The 22389-nt window shown below is 43.2% G+C and overlaps 1 protein-coding gene across 1 annotated transcript in view; it reads right to left on the bottom strand.

Moving 5' to 3' along the window:
* snx25 (sorting nexin 25) overlaps positions 1-22389 on the bottom strand; it is a 253050-nt gene that overhangs the window by 57616 nt on the left and 173045 nt on the right. The window contains exon 8 of the mRNA XM_078562219.1: positions 10171-10361. Coding sequence (XP_078418345.1) covers positions 10171-10361 — 191 coding nt within the window. The remainder of the gene's footprint in view (positions 1-10170; positions 10362-22389) is intronic.

Raw genomic sequence — 22389 nt, 5'->3', positions numbered from 1 at the left:
AGCTTTGCCAATCTAGCCATGTCCCTGAAGTCGCATCCCTGGAACCATTTTCTTAAATCTTTACTGCAACCACTTGGGTTAACCCCACAGTAGATGCAGCTGTTTCTCTTTCAAAACACCGGGTGGCTTTACAGACCCAGACTGGAACAGGGGTGAGGCATGAAGTTTCAGTTCACTTTCAATTCCTGATTAAACTATCAAAATCAAGGTAATTTCCCAGGAGTTAAGCAAAAATGTCATCCTTCTGCCAACCAGAAAAGCATCAGAAACAGTTGCACATGCACTCGTGGCAGCAGCCTGGACCAAGTGCGCATGCAGCAACTGTTCCTGATGCCTTTCTGGTCGATGGGCAGCAGTTATAGCATAAACTCACTAGGCTGTAGTTGTTGCTCTTATCCTTACATTCTTTTTTGAATAGGGTGTAACATTTGCAATTCTTCAGTCCTCTGTCATCATCCTTGTATCTAAGGAAAACTGGAAGATAATGGGCAGTCCTTCTGACTTATCAACTTTATGTACAGTCAATCTTTCTAAAACATCAATCTTTTTTTTAGCCTATCCGGTGTCACAACTACCTCCTCTTTCACTATGACTTTGGCAGCAGCATCTTCCTTGGTAAAGACAGATGCAAAGTACTCATTTATTACCACAGCCATGCCCCCTGCCTCAATGTGTATATTCTCTTTTGGGTCCCTAATCGTCCCCACTCCTCCTCGTGCCATGCTTTCACTATTTATATGTCTATAGAAGACTTTTGGATTCCTTTGTGTTAGCTGCCAATCTCTTCTCATGCTCTCTCTCTCTGCTTCTCTTCTTTCTTTTTCCACTTCTCTGAATTTTCTATATTCAGCCTGGTCCTCACTTGTATTATCGACCTGACATCTGTCTTATGCACCCTTTTTCTGCTTTATTTTACTCTTTCGTCATCCAGGGAGCTCTGGCTTTGTTTGACCTACCTTTTCCCCTCACGGGATGTGCCTCAACTGTATCTTAAAGGCTTTGTTCCGTTAAGAGTTTTCGCTGCCGATCTTCGATTCCAATTTACCTGGGCCAAATTCATTTTTACTCCATCAAAACAAGTCCTCCCCCAATTTATTATTATTATTTCTGGATTTATCCTTAATCTTTCCATAGCTAACCTAAACCTTATGTCTTCTAAATATTCCCCTACTGATACTTGATCCATTAGGCCCACCTCATTCCCTAGAACCAGATCCAGCAATGTCTTCTTCCTCACTGGGCTGGAAACATACTGAACTGGAAAATTCTTCTGAACACACTTCAGAAACTCTTCGCCTTCTCTGCCCTTTACACCATTACACTGTTACTGGTCTACATTAGGATGATTAAAATCCCCTACAGCAATTACTCTAAGGGCAGAATTTTCTCATTGGCATGCGGGGGCAGGCCCCGCACGTCCATACATAAAACGACGCGTGATGTCGGGCGAGTGTCCCGACGTCACCGCGCGTCATTGCGATATTTCGTTCGGTGGGCGCGCAATGCTCTTTGATGCGTGCCCGCCTGCCTTTCATTAACCGGCCATTTAAGGCCCTTGAGGCGCTGATCGACGGCGATTTTTCGGTGCCCGTGCAATCTTCAGGTCGGCACACAGGCGCAACGGGCCGGCAGGTAGGACACATTTGTATAAACCTCATCCATGGGTGGGATAAGAGGGCTCAGTGGGGTCGCGAGTGTGCTCTGTCAAATAATGATGTTTCAAAGTTAGTGATGCTTGTCTGTGTGATCTGCAATACTTCAAAACGCATGCCAGCTGCTTGGTCTGGACTCACAACCTTCAGGTCAGCACTCTGCAGTAAGGATTCTTTTTTGGGCCTGCATGTTTCAGGAAGCCTTCCCTTAGCTGAATGGGAGCTGAACTCTCCACTGGAGGCACCTCCTCTGAGGAGGAAGGAAGGGCTAGAGGGGGGAGGAGGCTAGGAGTGCACAGTCAGCCTCCAGGGGAGCCACCTTTGGGAGGTCAGGCGCAGGCACAAAGGGTGCAGGGCCAAGAAGTAGTCTAAGGTGGAAGGGACCGCAGAAGATGCCACTATCCTGCTGCCAGGGTATACAGACAACGAAGCAGCTACCTCAATATGTCTGAGGCGCAGTGCCAAAGGAGGCTCCATCGCTCAAGAGAGACTGTGAACTATATCTTTCAGATGATTGGGCCTGAGATCTCCTCTAACAGTATGGGTGGACACCCCATGCCAGTGGCTCTAAAGGTCACAGCTACCCTCAACTTCTATGCCTTTGGCTCCTTCCAGGGCTCGGTGGGTGATCTTTGCGATGTCTCCCAATCAGCTGTACACACTTGCGTCAAACAGGTTACAGACGCTCTGTTCAGACAGGCATTGACCTTCATCCTCTACCATTGGGACCAGGTAAACCAGATATTGCCCGTGCTGAGGTCACCATGAGAGGCTGGTGAAGAGATGGGTTCTGCCCCCGCAGCATGTGTTACACTGAGACCCACATTACTGTTTTAAGGGCAACCCGGAGGAGCTGCATCGAGGCGCAGAGCTAGAACTCCAGGGCTTATCGAAGTCAGGGTGATGAGATGCTGGGAGGGGAGCTTCAATGTAGCGTGGCAATGAACTATCTGCTGCCCTCTGCGCTCCATGTGCTTGCGCCTTCTTGCTATGGAAGATTAGGCCGAGTGGTGCCTGATGTGATATAGGCAGCATTTGGCCAAGGGGGAGGGTGGGGACAGGCCTAGCATCTTTGTGTGAGTGTTCAGCAGCAGCGCGGTGAGAAGACACTGGAGCCCTGCAATATCCCACTTTGGTTGGGGTGGGCCGTCTGAGAAGAGTCCAAGTACAAGTAGCACTAATCAATGCTCTAATGCACATAATGCCGCCGAGTGGGTGAGGACTGGCAGCAGGCCAGCACAGTTAGCGATTCTCAGCCGTTTCGAGCAGGAGGGCCTAGATTTGGAGAGGCGCCATGTGCCCAGGTCCACTGGTGTCGGTGAGGCTGGGGTGCCACGGGCAGGCATGTTTGCCCAGCACTGAGGCCACCATTGTTCTGCCAGCAGCCACGGCAGTGCTGAATGTTCAGTGATTGAAGCTTGCAACATGCCTTGACCATTGCTTGTGGGAGGATGAGCGCATAATGATCCAATGTCCTTGTTCTTCCTTTCAGAATCAGCAGTGCAGGGCCGGGAGGGGGAGTAGCAGAGGCACTTTCTCACATCCGAGGACCCTGAAGTCTCATCAGCATCACACCATCTCTGCCAGGCAGGCACCAGCGCAGATACTAGCACCTCGGTGGGAATTAGAACATCAGCTAGTGGCTTGGGGCATAGCGGTGAGGGCACTTCACAGTCACTGGAGAAGCTGGCAGAGGTGGCGCCAGCGGTTGGAGGACTCCTTGACATCTGACTTAGAGATATTTTTTCTCTCCAGTTTGGTTCAGACGCACAACCCTATTACAGAGCTGTTCCGATTCCAGACCATAAAATCTGATTTTCATTTTAAACCATACAGAGCAATACATATACTTCAGATTGTCCATGAACCGCATCCCATTCAGACTTACCTTAAAAAATGGTCATTCCATCACCATAATCAGTCCAACCTTCCAAATAAGTAATTCATTAAACCCCAATCAGTAGGACTCTGTTAATTCATCCTCAATGGACAGGCTTGGTTTCATTATATTAAAATCTCAAAACAGCTAGAAAACAAGTTCATAACACAAGCACAAAATGTTGATTTTTTTCCCCCCACAAATATTCGACATCCCAAAAGCGTGGTGGAGCTGAATACTTTAGAATTCTAACCATTAAGTGTATTTTTATTGAATTAATGATTTTTATTGCTGAATAAAGATTTCTAAACTGGGATTCCACCTGCTATTTATTGAAATCCGCACTAGGCCCACTTTATTCAGAAGGTCACAAACCTACATTTTGAGTCCAAGGATCAGAAGAAAGAATGTTTAAAAAAAAAATCTGACACAATTTTTGTTTTCCTAGGAGGTACTACTGCTACTCAATTTCAGCTTGCTCCAAAATTCCTATATAGTTGGGCTAACATTCAAACGTTAACCCTGACAACTCCAATTGCCGCCTGAGCTGTTGAGTGTATGCCGCAATTACTGTTGCAAATCCAGCATCTGCAGTGGTTTGCTTTTTGTTCCACTTTAACCAGGAAGGATAGCATATACAAAAGAAAAATACTTTGCCTGTCTCTGAAATAAAAACAGAAAATGCCAACGTTCCGAGGTCAGGCAGCATCTGTTCGGAGAGAAACAAAGTTAACTTTCCATGTTGATCACCTTTCATCAGATGGATGAAAGAAACCGTATTTATTTGGCCAGTGCCTCTTAACAAGCACTGTAGTATAGTTCTTTCTTAATTTACATACAAATTGAAATCTAGAGTATTTTTTATTTTGGAGCAAAACCGCATGTTTAATGTTCAAGGTCTAACATTGAAAATTAGGTGTTTATGTCTCTCCCTTCAGACTACAGCTGTTTAAAATGCTGTAAAACTCCCTCACATGTCATGAATAGTCAATTATTTTCAAACACAATGGTATAAACAGTGTGATAATTAGTAAAGCATTTCCTAATTATATACACAACTTGAATCTGTTAAGAGCAGTTTTCTAGACTGCACTGCCACAATGAACCACTTAGTGCACCAAAAAAGGACTGGAAATCCTATGACTAAGCTGAAAAAAAATGCCACGGGTAAGTAGAACACAAAAATGCTTGTATTCATCATGTAAAGTGTTAAGAGGAAAAGATGTGAAAATCACTGAGGAGATGAATTAGCCAAGCACAGTGAGAAAGAAGTGATGTGGAAAGGCCATCAGTTTTGGGAGAGTACCAGCTGTAGAGTCATGAGAATGGAGAAGGGAACAATTATCAAGCCTAGCACAACAGGTTCTGATGATGAAAAGTCATCAACCTTAAACATTAGCTCCACTTCTTGTTTCACAGAAGCAGCCTGACCTGCTGAATATTTCTAGCATTTTCTGTTTCTCTACTAAAAAAGTAAATGTTGCCACATCTTTAAGGGTAGAATTAAACTATGGATGCCAGTTTGAGACCAATGTATGCTAAGAATGACGCCAAGATGGCAAACCCAAGTTGAGCTCTGAACAGAGACCTGCACAGGTTCTACTTACTGGTTTACAGTGATGCTTAAATTTTCATGTCACTAAGGCACTTGTTGGACAACAGCAAGATCCCTTGATCAGATCAGGATTAACATTTGTAGATAACTGCAAGTAGTTATCAGTCTGTATTAAGGTTGCCAACCCTCCAGGATTGTTCAGGATCTTGAAATTAATCTCCTGGGCACTTCAGGAAGCAGGGAAAAATAATCATGGGGCATTAAAAAAAAGCTTTTAAAAAAATTTTCTTGAACACTCTTGTTTGTTAATGATAAAAATATTAAGAGAGGGGAAAAAGGCTGCTTGGCTGACTGCAAAGAATCGTCCAAATAGGTAACAAAGTGTGTGCTGGCATGAGAGTGTGGCAGCAAGGGTAGGAGGTGGAGGTCACTTGTTCAAACCTCCAGGAACTTGCGAAACAAGAGTTGGCAAATCTGGTCCGCACTTTGTTGCCAACTGAACATAAAGAATGATACAGCACGAAAAGGAAGCCTTTCGAATCTGTCATGCCTATACTGGCTGAGCTACCAAATTCGTCCCAACCCCCGGCTCAGTCCCCATAGTCCTGCAATGTTTTTCCCACTTACAAGTTCACCCAATTCCTTTTTCAAATTTAATATTGAATTGGTTACCACCACCATCTGCCAGTCATTCCAGGTCACAGCAACTCACAAAAAAATGCTCATGTCATCTCTAATTCTTTTGCCTATTACCTTAAATCTGTAACCTCTGGTTAATGACCATTCCGCCACCATCTCCTTATTTACTGTACTAAAACCCACATCTCTGTCAAACATCCTCTCGACGCTGTCGGTTCTAAGGAGCACATCTTTAGCTTTTCCAGTCCTCCTCGCAACTGAAGTCCCTTATCCCAAGCATATTTCTGGTAAATCGTTTCTTCATCCTCTTTGAGGCTTTCTTAAACTGTGGTGCCCAGAATTGAACACGTTCCCTAACCAGTGTTTTATAAAGGTTCAGCATAACTTCCTTGCTTTGATACTCTATTTCTGCAAAAGCTGACGGCAAGCTCTTCAACTTGGCAAGACTGCACACCAACACCAAAGTGCGTAATGGTCCTAGTCCACGAGCTGCCATTTGCTGATGACGCCTCGCTAAGTTCACTTGCAACAGCTTGTAGGTCAGTTCTTCCAGGCCTGCAAGGTACCTGGACTGACAATCAGCGTCAGGAAGACCAAGGTGATGGGCCAGAATACAGAGATTCCACCTTCATCAGCACAGACAACCTCACTCTGGAGGCAGCTTCATATACCTTGGATTACCAGCAACCTGTCTCTTGATGCTGAAATCAGCACCAGGATTGCTTAGACCACAGTTGTCATGTCAAAGTTCAGAAGGAGAGCATGGAGCAACAACAAACTAACTAAAATACAAAGCTCCACATGCACCAGGCTTGTGTTCTCAGCGCCCTCATCTACAGTAGCAAAGCGTGGACAACTTATGCAAGGCAAGGAAAGCAGCTGAACAGCTTCCAACTCCGCTGCCTCAGACGAATATTGGTCATCTCCTGGCAGCACTGTGTGTCAGTTACGGAAGTACACTAGCATGCAGGGATCCCCAGCCTGTTTGCCCTCGTGTTGACAGTGACTCCATTGGCTGGGTCATGTATACTGAATAGATGATGACCACATTCTCAAAGACATGCCCTATGGCAAGCTTGCTATCGGCATGAGGTCACCCACATCTACAATACACGGATGAGATCTCAAGTTGACCAGGATCAGAGTCAATGCATGGGAGGTCCTCGCTGCTGCCTGGAGTCAAGCAGTCAGGGTGTGGAAAAAGCAGAGGACCAAAGAAACAACCAGATGGCAGAAAAGAGGGCCCACTATAAGGAAGAAACATCAGTCGACTTCGGGACAAAGTTCTTCATCTGTGTCAGCTGGGGAAGGGACTGCTACTCACGAATCCAGCTCTACAGTCACAATAGACTATGTTCAATCCAGAAGTGACAAACAGCCTGGACACAGTCCATCGTCCCCCAAGACAGACAAATGCCTACTACTAGCATAACTTCCTTGTTTTGGTACTTTAATAGAGAAATAAAGCTATAGCCTTTAAGAGCTTTTTCAGCTTGTCCTGCAACCTTCAAAAGCTTAAATACATGCATAGGCCCTTGGGTCTCTGTTCTGCATCCCGTTTAAAGTTATTCAATTTCATTTATATTGCCTCCCCACATTCCGCTGACCAAAATGTATCATTTTAAGTTTCTCTGCACTAAATTTCATCTGCCATTTTTCCAGCTGATGTCCTCCTGTTACTATCCCCCTCATTGTTTACTCCATTGCCATGTTTTGTGTCACCTACAACCTTTGAAATTATGCCTTGTATATTCAAGTTCTGCTCATTAATGTACATGAAAATCAACAGTGATCTTAATATCAACCTTGGGGACCAGTGTACACTTACTTCCAGTCTGAAAAATGTCCATTCTCTACACTCTGTTCCTGAGCCAATTTTATATTCATGCTGCCACTGTCCCTTTAACCCCATGGGCTTTAATTTTGCTTATAAGTCTGTTGTGGTACTTTGTGAAACACCTTTCGAAAGTCCACACACAAGATCAACTGCAATAATGCCATCAACCCTTCCGTTACTTCAAAAAACTCAATCAAGATAGCCAAATGCAATTTACCTTTTAATAAATCCACACCGGCTATTGCTTGCCCACACCTTTCCAAGTGCCAATTAATTTTTGCCAGATTATTGTCTGCCCAATGGCACAAGATCACAACACAACTATGGATGCAAAAGGCTATTCAGTCCATCTTAATTTCTTCAACAAGAAAGGTTCTAAAGTTCCCCAATTGCAGCATTTACTTATTTCACATTCACTGCTCTAAGTGGTAATCTATTCCACATATGAATCACTATCTAGATGAAGAACAATTTCTTGGTATTGGTCCTAAATTTATCTTTCATAATTTGAACATGACCCTCTTGTCCTCCACTAAATTAAATTCCAAAATTAGAATTCCAGTTTAACACTTTTCCACCTTAACTGCCTCTATGAGGTCATTTGAGGTGCCACCTTAAACTGAAAAGCCTACATCTCTCGAGTTTTTCCTCAAAATTCAGATTCCTGACACTGATCTACCTTGTGGTTCTTCTCTGCACTGCCTCCGGATGTTAATGCCTTCTTTGTGCCCAGCATTGAACTGGACACAATACTTATGGGGCAGAATCTTGCCCTTGTCAGGTGAGCTCAGCGGGGGCTGTTGGGAAGCCACCCGCCGCCCGCGATTGAGGCCAGGAGGCGAGCAGCAACACTCATCACTGCCTGTCCGGTTGGGGGAGTGCAAGCGGAGTGAGCGCGAATTTCGCGCATGTGCATGAATGCATACTTCATAATCTCCCCGAGGCATAGAGCTGCCTCAGGGAGATGAAACATTTTCTCTGTCACATGAACAGGGACATGTTATTAATTAAATTTAAAATTTTATTTTTAGTTGCCTTAGGAAACCTCATCCCGCCTGTCATTTTACGCTTGAGTGGGTCGGGCATGCACCCACCACCCACCGGCTGAGCTAAAAAATTTTGCCCATAGTGCAGTCTGATCAAAGTACTAAACTGCTTTCAAACTATGAATCACAGAATTTCACAGGCCTTTTACAGCGCAGAAGGAGCCCATCGTGTCTGCACCGGCTCTCCGAACGAGCAATTTACTTAGTTCCAATTCTCTCGTTTTCTCCACATAACCCCGCACATTGTTCCTCATCAAAATAAGTCTAATTCCCTTTTGAATGCCTCGACTGAACCTGCCTCCACCACATTTGATCCACCACATCCACAAACATTCACTCCCTCCACCACCGACACACAGTAGCAGCAGTGTGTACCATCTACAAGATACACTGCAAGAACTCTGCAAGCCTCCTTAGGCAGCACTTTTCAAACCCATGACCACTACCATCTAGATGGACAAGGGCAGCAGATAGATGAGAACACCACCACATGGAAGCTCCCCTCCAAGTCACTCTCCATCCTGACTTGGAAATATATTGCCGTTCCTTCACTGTCACTGGGTCAAAATCCTGGAACTCCCTTCCTAAAAGCACTGTGGGTGTACCTACACCACATGGACTGCAGTGGTTCAAGGAGGCAGCTCACCACCACCTTCTCAAGGGCAACTAAGGGTGGGCAATAAATGCTGGCCTAGCCAGCGAAGCCCACATCCCACGAATGAATTTAAAAAAAGCACTCTCAGGCAGTGCATTCCTGACATTAACCAGTTGCTGCGTGAAAAAGATTTTGCTCATATTGCTTTTGCTTCTTTTGCAAATTACCTTAAATCTGTGCCCTCTTGTTCACAATCCTTTTATGAGTGGGAACAGATTCTCCCCATCTACCCTGTCCAGACCCCTCATGATTTGAATACCTCTATCCAAGGAAATCAGTCCCAATTTCTCCAATCTGCTTTCGTAACTGAAGTTCCTTATGACAGGAACCATTCTCGTGCATCTTTTCTGCACTCTCTCCAATGCCTTCACATCCTTCCTAAAGTGCAGCGCCCAGAACTGGACACAATATTCCAGCTGAGGCCAAGCTAGTGCCTTATACAAGTGCAACATAACCTCCTTGCTCTTGTACTCTATGCCCCTATTAATAAAGCTTAGGATACTGTAAGTTTTATTAACGTCCCTCTTAACCTGTCCATGACTTATGCACATATACACCCAAGTCCCTCTTATGAAGAAAATAAACTGAAGAAATAGTGAAAAACTAGAAATGTCAAGTTGAGTTATGCTCTAGGCTGAGGGAAACAAATGAATAGTTAATTATATCAATTTCTGCAAAAACAAAACACAGGAATTATGAAACATAGTTGATGGTCTAGACTGCACTCAAAGTCTTTTTTTTTCCACAAATTAAAGAAGAATTTGTCAATACTTCCGAAGTGTAATTAAAATATTTCACAATTTTTATATAGAAGTTGGAACTCGTACTGGCTGTGTTCAGGTCCCTACAGATGTGCTTGTTCACCGTACTATATCTTGGTATCTTAAGTTATTCGGCTTCTTTTTACCTTTTGATTTGAAGGACCATCAGTCTCATCACAGACACCATCTTCCTGCTGACCATACAATGGACCCCCAAGCAGTTTTATTCGTTTCTCACACTGCTTCTTGGCAACTGTGAGCTGGTTGATGTACCTCTTCATATTGCGAGCTCGGAGGAGATCTGCTTTCATGGCAGCTGATTCTTTTCCTTTGCTATCTGCGTTGGACGTTAAAAAGGAGAAAGTTGATGATTGAGAAGATTCTTCACAAAGAAAAGAGCACAAAAATCAATACCATCAAGACTTTTTGAAACAACTCCTGCTTGGCAGGACGTAACGAGTGGAGTGCCACAGGGATCAGTGCTGGGGCCTCAACTATTTACAAATTATATTAATGAGATGGATGAAGGGACCAAATGTTTGGTTGCTAAGTTTGCTGATGACACAATGATAAAGTAGGAGGGTAAGTTGTGAAGAGGATATAAGAGTCTGCAAAGGGATATGGACAGGTTAAGTGAGTGGGCAAACATTTGGCAGATGGAGTACAATGTGAGAAAATGTGAACTTGTCCACTTTGGCAGGAAGAATAGAAAAAATATTATTTAAACGGAGAGAGAACTCTGAGCTACAGAGGGATCTGGGTGTCCTCGTACATGAATCACAAAGAGTCAGTATGCAGGTACAGCAAATGATTAGGAAGGCAAATGGAATGTTGTTTATTGTGAGGGGAGTGGAATATAAAAATAGTAATGTTTTGCTACAATTGTACATTGCGATGGTGAGACCACATTTGAAGTACTGTGTATAGTTTTGGTTTTCTTATTTAAAAAATGCGTAAGAAGCAGTTCAGAGAAGGTTCACTCAACTGATACCTGAGATGAGGGTGTTTTATCGTTTGAGGAAAGGATGGACAATCGGGGCCTCTATCCATTGGAGTTTAAAAGAATGAGGTGATCTTATTGAAACATATAAGATCCTGAGTGGACTTTGACAGGGTGGATGCTGAAAGGATGTTTCCCCTTGTGGGAGAGGCTAGAACTAGGGGACACAGCTTAAAAATAAGGGCTCTCCCATTTAAGAGGAGATGAGGAGAATTTTTTTTTTCTCTCCGAGGGTCATCAGTCTTTGGAACTCTCTTCCTTGGAGATTGGTGGAGGCAGGGTTATTGAATATTTTTAAGGCAGAGGTAGATAGATTCTTGACTAGCAAGGGAGTCAAAGGTTATTAGAATTCTTTGAGGAGGTAACAAGCAGGATAGATAAAAGGGAACCAGTAGACGTAATATATTTGGATTTCCAAAAGGCATTCGATAAAGTACCACACGTAAGGCTACTTAATAAGATAAGAGCCCATGGTGTTGGGGGTAGTACATTAGCATGGATAGAGGATTGGCTAACTAATAGAAGACAGAGTTGGGATAAGGAGGGCATTTTTGGGATGGAAACCTGTAACTAATGGAGTGCCACAGGGATCAGTGCTGGGGCCACAAATATTTACAATATATATTAATAACTTAGATGAGGGAAGTGAATGTACTGTCGCCGAGTTTGCGGATGTCACAAAAATAGGTGGGAAGTGATGAGGATGACACAAAGAGTCTACAGAGGGATATAGACAGGTTAAGTGAGTGGGCAAAAACTTGGCAGATGTGGGAAAATGTGGGGTTATGCACTTTGGAAGGGATAGAACAGCTGAATATTATTTAAATGGAGAAAGGCTGCAGCACCGAGGGATTTTAGAGTCCTTGTGCATGAATCCCAAAAAGCTAACATACAAGTTCAACAGGTAATAGGAAAGGCAAATAGAATGTTGGCCTTTATTTCAAAGAGAATAGAGTATAAAAATAGGGAAGTCTTGCTAAAAATATACAAGGCACTAGTTAGACCACACCTAGAAAACTGTGAACAATTTTGGTCCCTTATCTAAGGAAAGATATACTGGCATTGGAGGCAGCATTGGAGGCAGTCCAGAGAGTGTTCACTAGGTTGATCCTGGGTGTGGAGGAATTTTCTTGAGGAGAGGTTGAGCCTGTACTCATTGGAGTTTAGAAGAATGAGAGGCGACCTCATTGAAACATATAAGATTCTTAGGGGGCTTGACAGGGTAGATGCTGAGAGATTGTTTCCCCTTGTGGGAGAGTCTAGGACCAGAGGGCATAATCTCAGAGTAAGGGGGTGCCCATTGAAAACAGAGATAAGGAGGAATTTCTTCTCTCAGAGGGTAGTCAATCTGTGAAATTCTTTACCATAAAGGGCTGCAGAGGCTGGCAAGTTAAGTATATTCAAGGCTGAGATTGACAGATTTTTAATCAGTGAGGGAATCAATAGTTATGGGGAAAAGGCAGGAACGTGGCATTGAGGATTATCAGATCAGCCATGATCTCATTGAATGGCAGAGCAGACTCAATGGGTCAAATGGCCTATTTCTGCTCCTAAGTCTTATGGTTATCACAGATAGGTGGGAATGTGGAGTTGAGACCACAATCAGATCAGCCTTGATCTTATTGGATGGCGGAGCAGGCTTGAGGGGCCAAAAAGGCCAACTCCTGCTTCTAATTCATGAGTTCGTATGTTCATAAAAAAAACATAAAACTCATTATTTCCCTTCAAGGTCCATTTTTGTAAACTCTCCAATAAATGTTTGAGTCTTGGGGCATTACCACAAAACAATGAACACTAGCCACCTTAAACACTTCACCAAATATATCTCCAGCAAAGATGTTAGAGAATGGTAAATATTAGAAATACTCAGATCGGACAGCATCTGTGGAGAGAGATTATTTGGAGAAGTGCCTTTGTGCAATGTGGCCATCGGCTTGCCATAGCCATGTGACCTATAACGTTATCCTTGGTTTATAAAGGCGCAAGAGCAGAAGCCATTTCATCCACCATTTGGAACAGAGATCCTGCTGAGTATTTCCAGCATTCACTGTTTTTATTTCAGTTTTACAGCATCTGAAGTATCGTGCTCTCCAGCGAAAGAATTTACTTTTACATCTGCATGTTATCATAGCTATAATGCAGTCACATCCTCAAAAACCTCCTGGGATTATGGAATTATGTTTATCAGTCACACTACACTATCCATTTTTATATATGTTATTGGAGAGTAATTTACACACTAACCCAAGTTATAGATGTTTGCAGTTTTATTACCAAAAAATAAATTCTAAAATCACAAAAAATTTTGATTCCACTAGTGTGGTTCTTAACCTGAGCATTACAGTGGGTCTGCTGGGTAAATTAGTGCTATTGTGAGAGAGAGAGTGATGGGAGGAAATATGGAACCAAGAGTCCAGATTATCACATTCATCACTTCTTCCTTCCTACTGTATGACAATATAATGAACATACAATATAACATCATCTATGTGCCTTATCTAAATATTTATTTAAATGTATTTTTGACTATTTAGTAAGCTACAGAGAAACCAAATGGTGCTCCATGATCAACCAGCGGAAAGGACAAACAGTGCTGTGGTAACTATTCACGTGGATGGTTTCACTTCCCAGCTGTAATGGACAGATTCAAAGAACCGACAGTCTCTGGATCACAAACCTACATCCTTCATCCTTTATAAAACACACACTCCTGAGCAATGGGACAGTAGCTCATGTGGATAATCTCTATAGTCTAGGTCAATGACCGCCTGAGCAAATCATTTCTCATTACATAGCTTCCACAGTTTTGATCAAACTCCCAGATGACCAACATTTGTGAGAAGAGGAGGCGGCGAGTACACAAATAGAGAACAATTAGAAGCCCAACACCTACAGAAATTTTCACCTCCTGTTGTATTCATGTTGACAACTTTGTGAAATCCATTACCCCACATAATCTGTCCTTTCAGTTGAAGGAAGCACAGCAAATTTAATATCTACATTTGGATTAAGGATTAAGCTCTGTTTGCAAGCAGATTATAGCTCAAACTGAATACACAATACAGAACACTGAACAAAACCATCGTAGAACTGCACTGTAAATAGGCAAGATGCAAATTCAGTAAATCCGAGCAATTAACAACTCTAATGACCATCACAATGAGTATTATCATCATTACAACCATAATTACCAGCATTTTTGTTAACCAATATGGATTTTTCAAGGAAACCTATAATGAAGCTTTCTCTTCACAGCAAGTTAATTTTCATCGTTGAACACAAACAAACATTCTGAAAATCCAGTCCTTTCATCAGTAATTGCTTGAATAACAGGTCACGCTGAGTACACAGTTACGCAATTACTCCAGAAGCAGGGTCTCTTAAAAAGCTTCCCTGCATTGATAATGAGTCAGCACCAGAAAATTAAAATGCTTTTCAGCAATCTAATGGACATGAATATTATGTTAAAATTATATAGAACCTTTGTTGGACCATACTGTGCATCAGTCTGGTCGCCGTATTGTCAAAAGAATATTGATGCACTGGAGGAAATGCAAAAAAGATTTACAAGAATGATACTGGAACTGAGAAGGTACTGTCAGGAAAGACTGGGGCTCACTTAAAAAAAACAGGTTACCTGACAAGCTATTAAAATTGTGAAGGGGCTCGTTACAGTAGTCCTGAGAGCATATTTCCATGCATTGGAGGGTCCAACACTAGGGGACAAAATACAAGATAGCTGCTAATAAATGTATTAAGGAATTTACAGGGAACCTCTTCACTCAGAGTGGTGAGAATGTGGAGCTCGCTGCCAGAGAGTAATTGAGGTGAATAGCATTGATACATTTAAGGGAAAGCTGGAGAAATACATGAGGGAGAAAGGAGTGAAAGCATAGGGTCTGATGTAAAGCAGAAGAAATTTCATGTGCTGCATTATCATATAAATGACCTGTTTCTGTGCTGAAAAATTCTCCATAATTACATGATGCTTTAATAGAAAGATTAAACAATGCAGAAGAGTATTTTGCTTTCAGAATACATTTGCAACATTAGATTGATTTTATAGAATGACACAAATTTTCTTGTTAAATACCATAATTTGAAAGTATCTACTTAGATCATTAGCCAGGCGCCACCAGGCGCCATTTAAAAAAAATCATTGCAATAATAGCTTGGTAGATGAACAGATTTGAGTGTTTGATTTCCAACCAAACCATCACACTTTGAATTCCAGAGTGTAAGATGCAAAGTATTTGCATCAGTGGGTGAATTATTAGATACCCTTTGAGTTATTCAAAGCGAGATAGAAAAATATGCCAGCTTGAAAGCAGGGGGACAATTTGATATGTGATGACTCACTGCTGTAATCACAGATGATGTCAGCCAGCAGCGGTTGACGACAGTAATAGTGCATCATCCACAGGAGTTAGGACTGCAATAAAAACAAGGCACAGCAGCATCCCATAAATTCTTCAATGTTTGGACCCATGCAACAGGAGGTGAGAATAGGTGACATAGGGTCAAAAAGTTAGGTTTTAAGGATTGATGCAAAGTGGAGGGGTTTGGAGGCTATTGAGTGTGGGAGTCAAATTAATTAAGGCTCTGCCACAAATGGTACAAAAAAAGGGGTGGGGGAGGGGTAAGAGCTGGGTGAAGTAAATTGTTGAGCAGAGAATGCAAGTTGGCCTTAGGCCTGTAGGAAACTGCAAAGACAGGTTGGTGAATGAGGATTTTTAAGTCAATGTGCCAAGGAGCAGGGAGCTAACCAACTCTGACAAGGGCGAGGGTTACAAGTGAAGAGAGATTTATGCAGGATAGAATGCAGGTAACAGAGATCTGAATGAGTTGGCATTAGTATAGGGCAGAGTTTGTGGGGCTACCATGAAGCATGTCAGAGAAATTGAGTACAGAGGTGACAAAGCATTGAAGTAAGTTAGGACAAAGGAGGACAATATTTCAGAGTAAGTAGTAAGTGGTTTACATGACCAACGTAGTTTGAAGATGAGCCAGGTCAAGCAGAACATAGAGTTTGAGCAGGAAACCAGAAGTGGATAGAATCAAGTAACAATGCTTGTGGCATGAGCCAAACAGGATGTCTTGCCAAGCTTAAGATACTAAAAGTTTTCACTCATCCTGCTAATGAACAGGTAGTCAGAGAGCACAGCAACAGTTGTGACATCAAGAGATAAAGTTGGATATCTTTGGTGCATATATATTGCTAACCCCACGCAAACAGGTAATATGTTTGAGGAATAACATACAGGTGAGGAATAGAAGGGGCAGAACCTTGGAAAACACTAGGTGGTTGTGCAGGCATGTGGAGAGAAGCAATTGCAGGAGATGTACTGGCTCCAATGGGGCAGGTCAAAATAGAATCCTGTAACAGCAGTACCTGAGCAGAGCTGCTGGACAAAGGTAGTGTGATCATCCATGTAATGTTGCAGCTGGTCAAGGATGAACATGAGCTGTAGTAACTATCATACAGAATGTTGTTGCTCACTCAAACCACAGTGACGGGTTTGGGACGAAACCATAATACTGAAGGGATTTGATCAGGGCGTAGTGGAAGAGCCGGACAGTGAAGGGCCAGACAGTGAAGAGCTGTCCAAGAACTTTAGAGGGAAGTAGGTGAGGTTTCAAAATGCAGAGTTTTGGAAAGTACACAGGATTAAGGGTAGGCTTTTTAAGAAATAGGCGATTATATGGGTTAGAAAAGGAGGTAAAGGGGAAAGAAAAACACAATGCCGAAACAAGAGCCAGTAGACAATGCTGGAAAGCACTGGGGCAAAAATATCAGTTATTGGCACCCTCACTTTCCTTGGCCTAACCAGTAATGGACGTGACTTCAACTGTGTTCCACTCTCTGGGATTCCCTTCCTAAATCCTTTCACCTTTTTTGCCTTCTCTAAGGTCCTCTGTTGTATTTTAGGATTGTTTTGGCCACTGGTGATAGTTTGGAGGTTATTTTAATTAAGATGACTCACTGATCTGGGAATTTGAGTTGAGTTCATAAATGTTATATTATTAAATGAAGATAAATTGTACTGACTGGACTTGTGAAAGACATAAATATTCAGTTTACATCACAAGTTCACATTTTTCCTATACCTCTGGAATAAAACTTCATATAAATAGATATTGGGAACTGCATGGTCATCCCTTCAAGCAAAATGCTACGGTCTCTTATAAGAGTGACGACCAATGCTATGTTCAATAGAATAACTGGGATAAAAACAGAAAATGCTGGAACAATTCAGCAGGTCTGGCAACATCTGTGGAGAGAGAAACAGAATCAACGTTTCGAGTCCGTATGACTCTTCTTCAAAGCTAAAGAGAAGTAGAAATGTGATGGAGTTTATACTCATTAAGAGGGGGTGGAGCAGCTGGAGCAAAATAGGAGGTCAGGGATAGGTGGGAGCTCAGGAGAGTCTGACGAAGATGTCATGGACACAAGACAAAGGAAGTATTAATGGTAGTGTTAAAGACTAAAGAAGGTGTTGATAATGGCATAAAGGTAATCAGCAGAATAAGGGTCAGCGCTCTGCAAAAGCACAACATAGAAACAAGTGACAGATGGCCCTGTTTGGGGGGGGTGCAGGGTGGTTGGGGAAAAAGGATAAAATAAAGTTTAAAAAAGAAAATATAAATAAACAAAAAAAATGAAATTAAAAAATGCATTAAAAAGAGGTAAAGATGGAAGAGAGAGTTCATGTTGTTAAACTCAATGTTAAATCCGGAAGGCTGTAGAGTGCCTAACTGGAAGATGAGGTGCTGTTCCCCCAGTTTGCATTGTGCTTCACTGGAACATTGCAGCAGGCCAAGGATGGACATGTGGGCATGAGAGCAGGATGGTGTGTTGAAATGGCAGGCGACAGGAAGGTCTAAAGTTTTGCCAACTCCAGCATGATGTCACCACCAAACACATTTTCCCCTAACCCTCCCTGTCAGCATCTGTAGGGACCTTTCCCCCGGTGACACCCTGGTCCACTCCTCCATCACCCCCAACTCCTCATCCCCTTCCTTCCCATGCAATCAACACCTACCCCCTTGCCTCCTCCCTCCTCACCATCCAGGGCCCCAAACACTTCTTTCAGGTGAAGCAGCTCCTTCAATTTGGTCTATTGGTTTTGCTGCTCATAATGCTGTCTCCTCTACATTGGGGAGACTAAACGCAGACTGCTGGGTGACTGCTTTGCAGAACACCTTCGCTCAGTCCACAAGCATGACTCAGACCTCCCTTGTCTGTATGCTGTAAGTATGAGCAGATGTCAAATTGGGACCTGGAAATGAAAGCATACAACTACAATTGCTGTTTGGGTGGCGATTAGGTGGAAATTGAGGATGGAATTTGTAGCTGGGCAGTATGGTCTCAATGAAGGGAAAGGCATCACAGTCAATGAGTCATGTTTCAGCCATGCTCAGGACATCAAATGATTTGTCCAGAATGAAATCATAAATGGGAAAGGCTTTATTTGTGGAAGAGCAGTCCTTTAGGAGGGCAACCTTCAGTGTAACAGTAGTAGAAAGAACACCAATGGGTTTGAGGAGGATAAGAATCAGGCAGAGAGAATTAAAGTAATTTACCCCCTGAAATGGGGTGAGCATGTGTAAAGAACAACAATAACAACCTACAACAAGGTCAAAGTGGAGGGTATTTAAGTTAAAGCAGAGGAAAGATCTGGGTCCATCCAGGGGCACCAGCAACACAGTAAATTGGGTATAGGGGAAGCTAAAGGGAAGACAGAAGCTGTGAGAGGAAAAATAGAAAAATAAACAGAGAGAAAGGAGTGAAAGGCTGCGACGGGAAAGATTGGGGACAGAGTCACTGGGGGACATGGAGGTGGGGGCAATTAGGTCTGAAGCAACAAAAATACATAAACATGGCCACAAGTGATAACCTTGCTGAAAATACGGCATGCTTAATGCAATAATGTAATCACGAGAACATTTCATGACAGCACCTGCAAAGTGGTTCTTAAGGGCAATTTTTATGCAGTGCATTGTGCAAAAACAATTGTATGGGGGAAGGGTAAACATTGGGCTGTTAAGGTTCCAGGAGATCAGCAGAATGAGAATGCTACAGAGCGAGTAGAGTTTGGCCTGAACTGGAGTGATTTAATAATACCAAGTCATTTATTTTATTTTATTTTAAAATTTATTTTATAATTTAATTGATATTTGCTAGTACTGACTGAGTTGGGTTAATTGACAAGTTAACAATTAATTAGGTTCAGGTATATTGGTGGTGAGGTATAATTTATCACTGTTCTATTATTTATTTATGCTAAGTTATTTTGGGTAGCCTTAATTAGATTGCACAAGTGAGAAGCAGACGGGCAAGGGAAAGTAACTGATTGACTTTGGCACTGGAATGCAGTTGGCTGGCAGCATTTTCAGTTACTTGAGTCCTTCTGAGTTTGTATTGGCAAGTCAGTAAAAAAAAAAATGTTGCATAGGACGTGTACACGTTTCTCGAAACCACAAGTGCCAAGGATAACCGCAGGCCTATGAATTAACTCCAGGTGAACTTGTCCAGGATACCAGGGATAACTCCCTCTCTTCAAAATAGTGTTACATTCACCTAAACAGGCAGATAGGCTACACTGGGATAACAGCCTTGATTTTTGTGTTGAAGCCCTGGAGTGGCAAGAGAGTTCCAAGTGACTGAACCTAAACAGTTGGAGATGTTTTGCACCCAAGTTGATAAGGAAGCTTTCCCTAGTGTCACCACGGCTCAGTTGTTAGCTTTCTTGCCTCCGAGTTACAAGTTTCTGGGTCTCACTCCAGGGCTTCAACACAAAAATCAAGGCCGTTATCCCAGTGCAGCCTATCTGCCTGTTCAGGTGAATGTAGCACTATTTTGAAGAGAGGGAGTTATCCCTGGTATCCTGGACAAATTTATCCCTCAATCAACATCACAAAAAGCAGATTATACCACAATGTTGTTTGTGGTAGTGCTGTGTGCAAATTGGTTGCCATATTACAACAGTGACTACACTTCAAAAGTTCTTTGGGACATCCTGAGGTCATGGAAGGCACTAAATAAATGCAAGTCTTCCTTTCTTTCTAAATCGTACTTGCAGGAGGTGCAACAGTCTGAGGGAATGGGTGACTATCCATCAGGAGTCGAAGAGGGCCTCTGTATAGGATAGGCTTGGAGGTCGGATGGGCATACACAGTACTGGATAGCCAAAGTATATAAACATAGTGTCACGGGACAGCGCTATGGCACTGTGAATCATGTAGTTTAATGGGGATGGAAGAAAGATGTTGAGAAAGCCAAGCAGTAGATATAAGGGATTCTATTCATTAGCATGACAAATAGCATTGACAGGGGTCCCAACAGGTTAGTTACTTTCCAGCTGTTAAGCTAAGGAAGATAACTGAGCAGGAATGAAGATTCTGGGATAGGAGGGTAAACAGCTGTAGGGTGATCACATGTCCCAGTTTTGTCAGGACAGTCCAGGTTTTTCACTAAGTGTCCTGGTGTTCCAAAAGTTTTCTTCAGGTTGCTCAAATGTCCAGGTTTTCAGCTCCCAAGTTCCCTCCCTGTTAACCTGCCTCTCACCTGCCATGTCATATCCATCTGTAGCAAACCCAGGAGAGTCAAATGCTTATTTTTTTAAAAACAGTAAATTCCTTTGAAATTGTAAACTGTTAAAAGGGCTGGGCTGACCAATCCAGTGGCTCTGTAAGAAAAGTTTTCAGTTGGCGGGTCACATGAGGGAGGCGTTAGCACCAGTTGATGGGTTTGCTTCAAACCCGATCAGTGAACGGGAGCTGCTGCTGGCTGCAGACAGTTGGACAGACACTGTTTCAAACACATGCATGCGCGCACGCACGCACGCACACACGCACACACAAAGCAATGAGGCTACGCGTACACACACAAACAAAGCAATGAGGCTACGCGTACACACACAAACAAAGCAATGAGGCTACGCGTACACACACAAACAAAGCAATGAGGCTACGCGTACACACACAAACAAAGCAATGAGGCTACACGTACACACACAAACAAAGCAATGAGGCTACACGTACACACACAAACAAAGCAATGAGGCTACACGTACACACACAAAGCAATGAGGCTACGCACACACACACACACAATGAGGCTACACGTACACACACACACAATGAGGCTACGCGTACACACACACAAAGCAATGAGGCTACGCGTACACACACAAAGCAATGAGGCTACGCGTACACACACAAAGCAATGAGGCTACGCGTACACACACAAAGCAATGAGGCTACGCGTACACACACACAAAGCAATGAGGCTACACGTACACACACACAAAGCAATGAGGCTACACACACACACAAAACAATGAGGCAGGGCTAGCTGCTAGAGAAAGAGAACAGAAGGCCACCGTTCAAGAGGAAATCCTTAGTGTCTTCCAGCAGCATGTTGGAGCCAGTGGGCAGCAGCAGCAGCAGCAGGCGGTCAGCGAGTGAGAGCCGAGGTCGGGAGGATGCAGCAAAGACCTGGGCCGGGCTGCAGCACCGTTCGCTGGTTCCCCTCCACCCACATTGCAAACCCCTCTACCCTCCTCACTTTAAATGCAGTTACATGAATTCCGATCTCGTGACATAACTGCGCCCTAAATTTATAATAGCTAAAATCAGCAAAAAGTAACGCAAGTTTGTGTGTCTGAAATTGAAAATGGTTGATGAGAAGAAACCAGCTCCCAAGAAGGGAGCCAAGAAAGCCTTAAAGAAACTGGCAGCAAGAAGCGGAAAAGGTCGAGGAAGGAGAGTTACTCCAAATACATCTTTGTGACGAAGCAGGTTCACCTTGACATCGGCAACTCCTCTGAGACCATGAGCATCATGAACTCGTTCATGAACAATATTTCGAGCGCGTGGGTGAGGCTTCCCACTTGGCCCATTACAACAAACGCAGCACCATCAGCTCCCGGGAGATCCAGACCACCGTGTGCCCGCTGCTGCCCAGGGAGCTGGCCAAGTACGCCATGTTAGAAGGGATAAAGGCGGTGACCAAGTACACCAGCTCCAAGTAAAACTCCACAATGGACTGAAAATACATTCAAAAACAACTATGCCAGTTTGGCTAGAAGCCAATTAAGATGTCAACACATGACTTCCTACCTTCACCTGCCCCTCCCCCAGACTCTTGCTATTGGTAAACCAACATATCAATCACAGAACCCTGCCTTCCGAAGGCATTTTTTTAAATTCTGTCATGGGATCTGGGTGTCACTGACTAGGCCAGTATTTATTACCCATCCCTAGTTGCCCTTGAGAAGGTGGTGGTGAGCTGCCTTCTTGAATTGCTGCAGTCCATGTGGTGTAGGAACACCAACAGTGCTGTTACCAAGGAAGTTCCAGA

The sequence above is a fragment of the Cetorhinus maximus genome, chromosome 2 (genome assembly GCF_964194155.1).
Source record: "Cetorhinus maximus chromosome 2, sCetMax3.hap1.1, whole genome shotgun sequence".
In the NCBI taxonomy this organism is placed as follows: Eukaryota; Metazoa; Chordata; class Chondrichthyes; order Lamniformes; family Cetorhinidae; genus Cetorhinus; species Cetorhinus maximus.
Note: the sequence above shows the minus strand (reverse complement) of the source record. Positions and strands in the feature narration are given on the sequence as shown.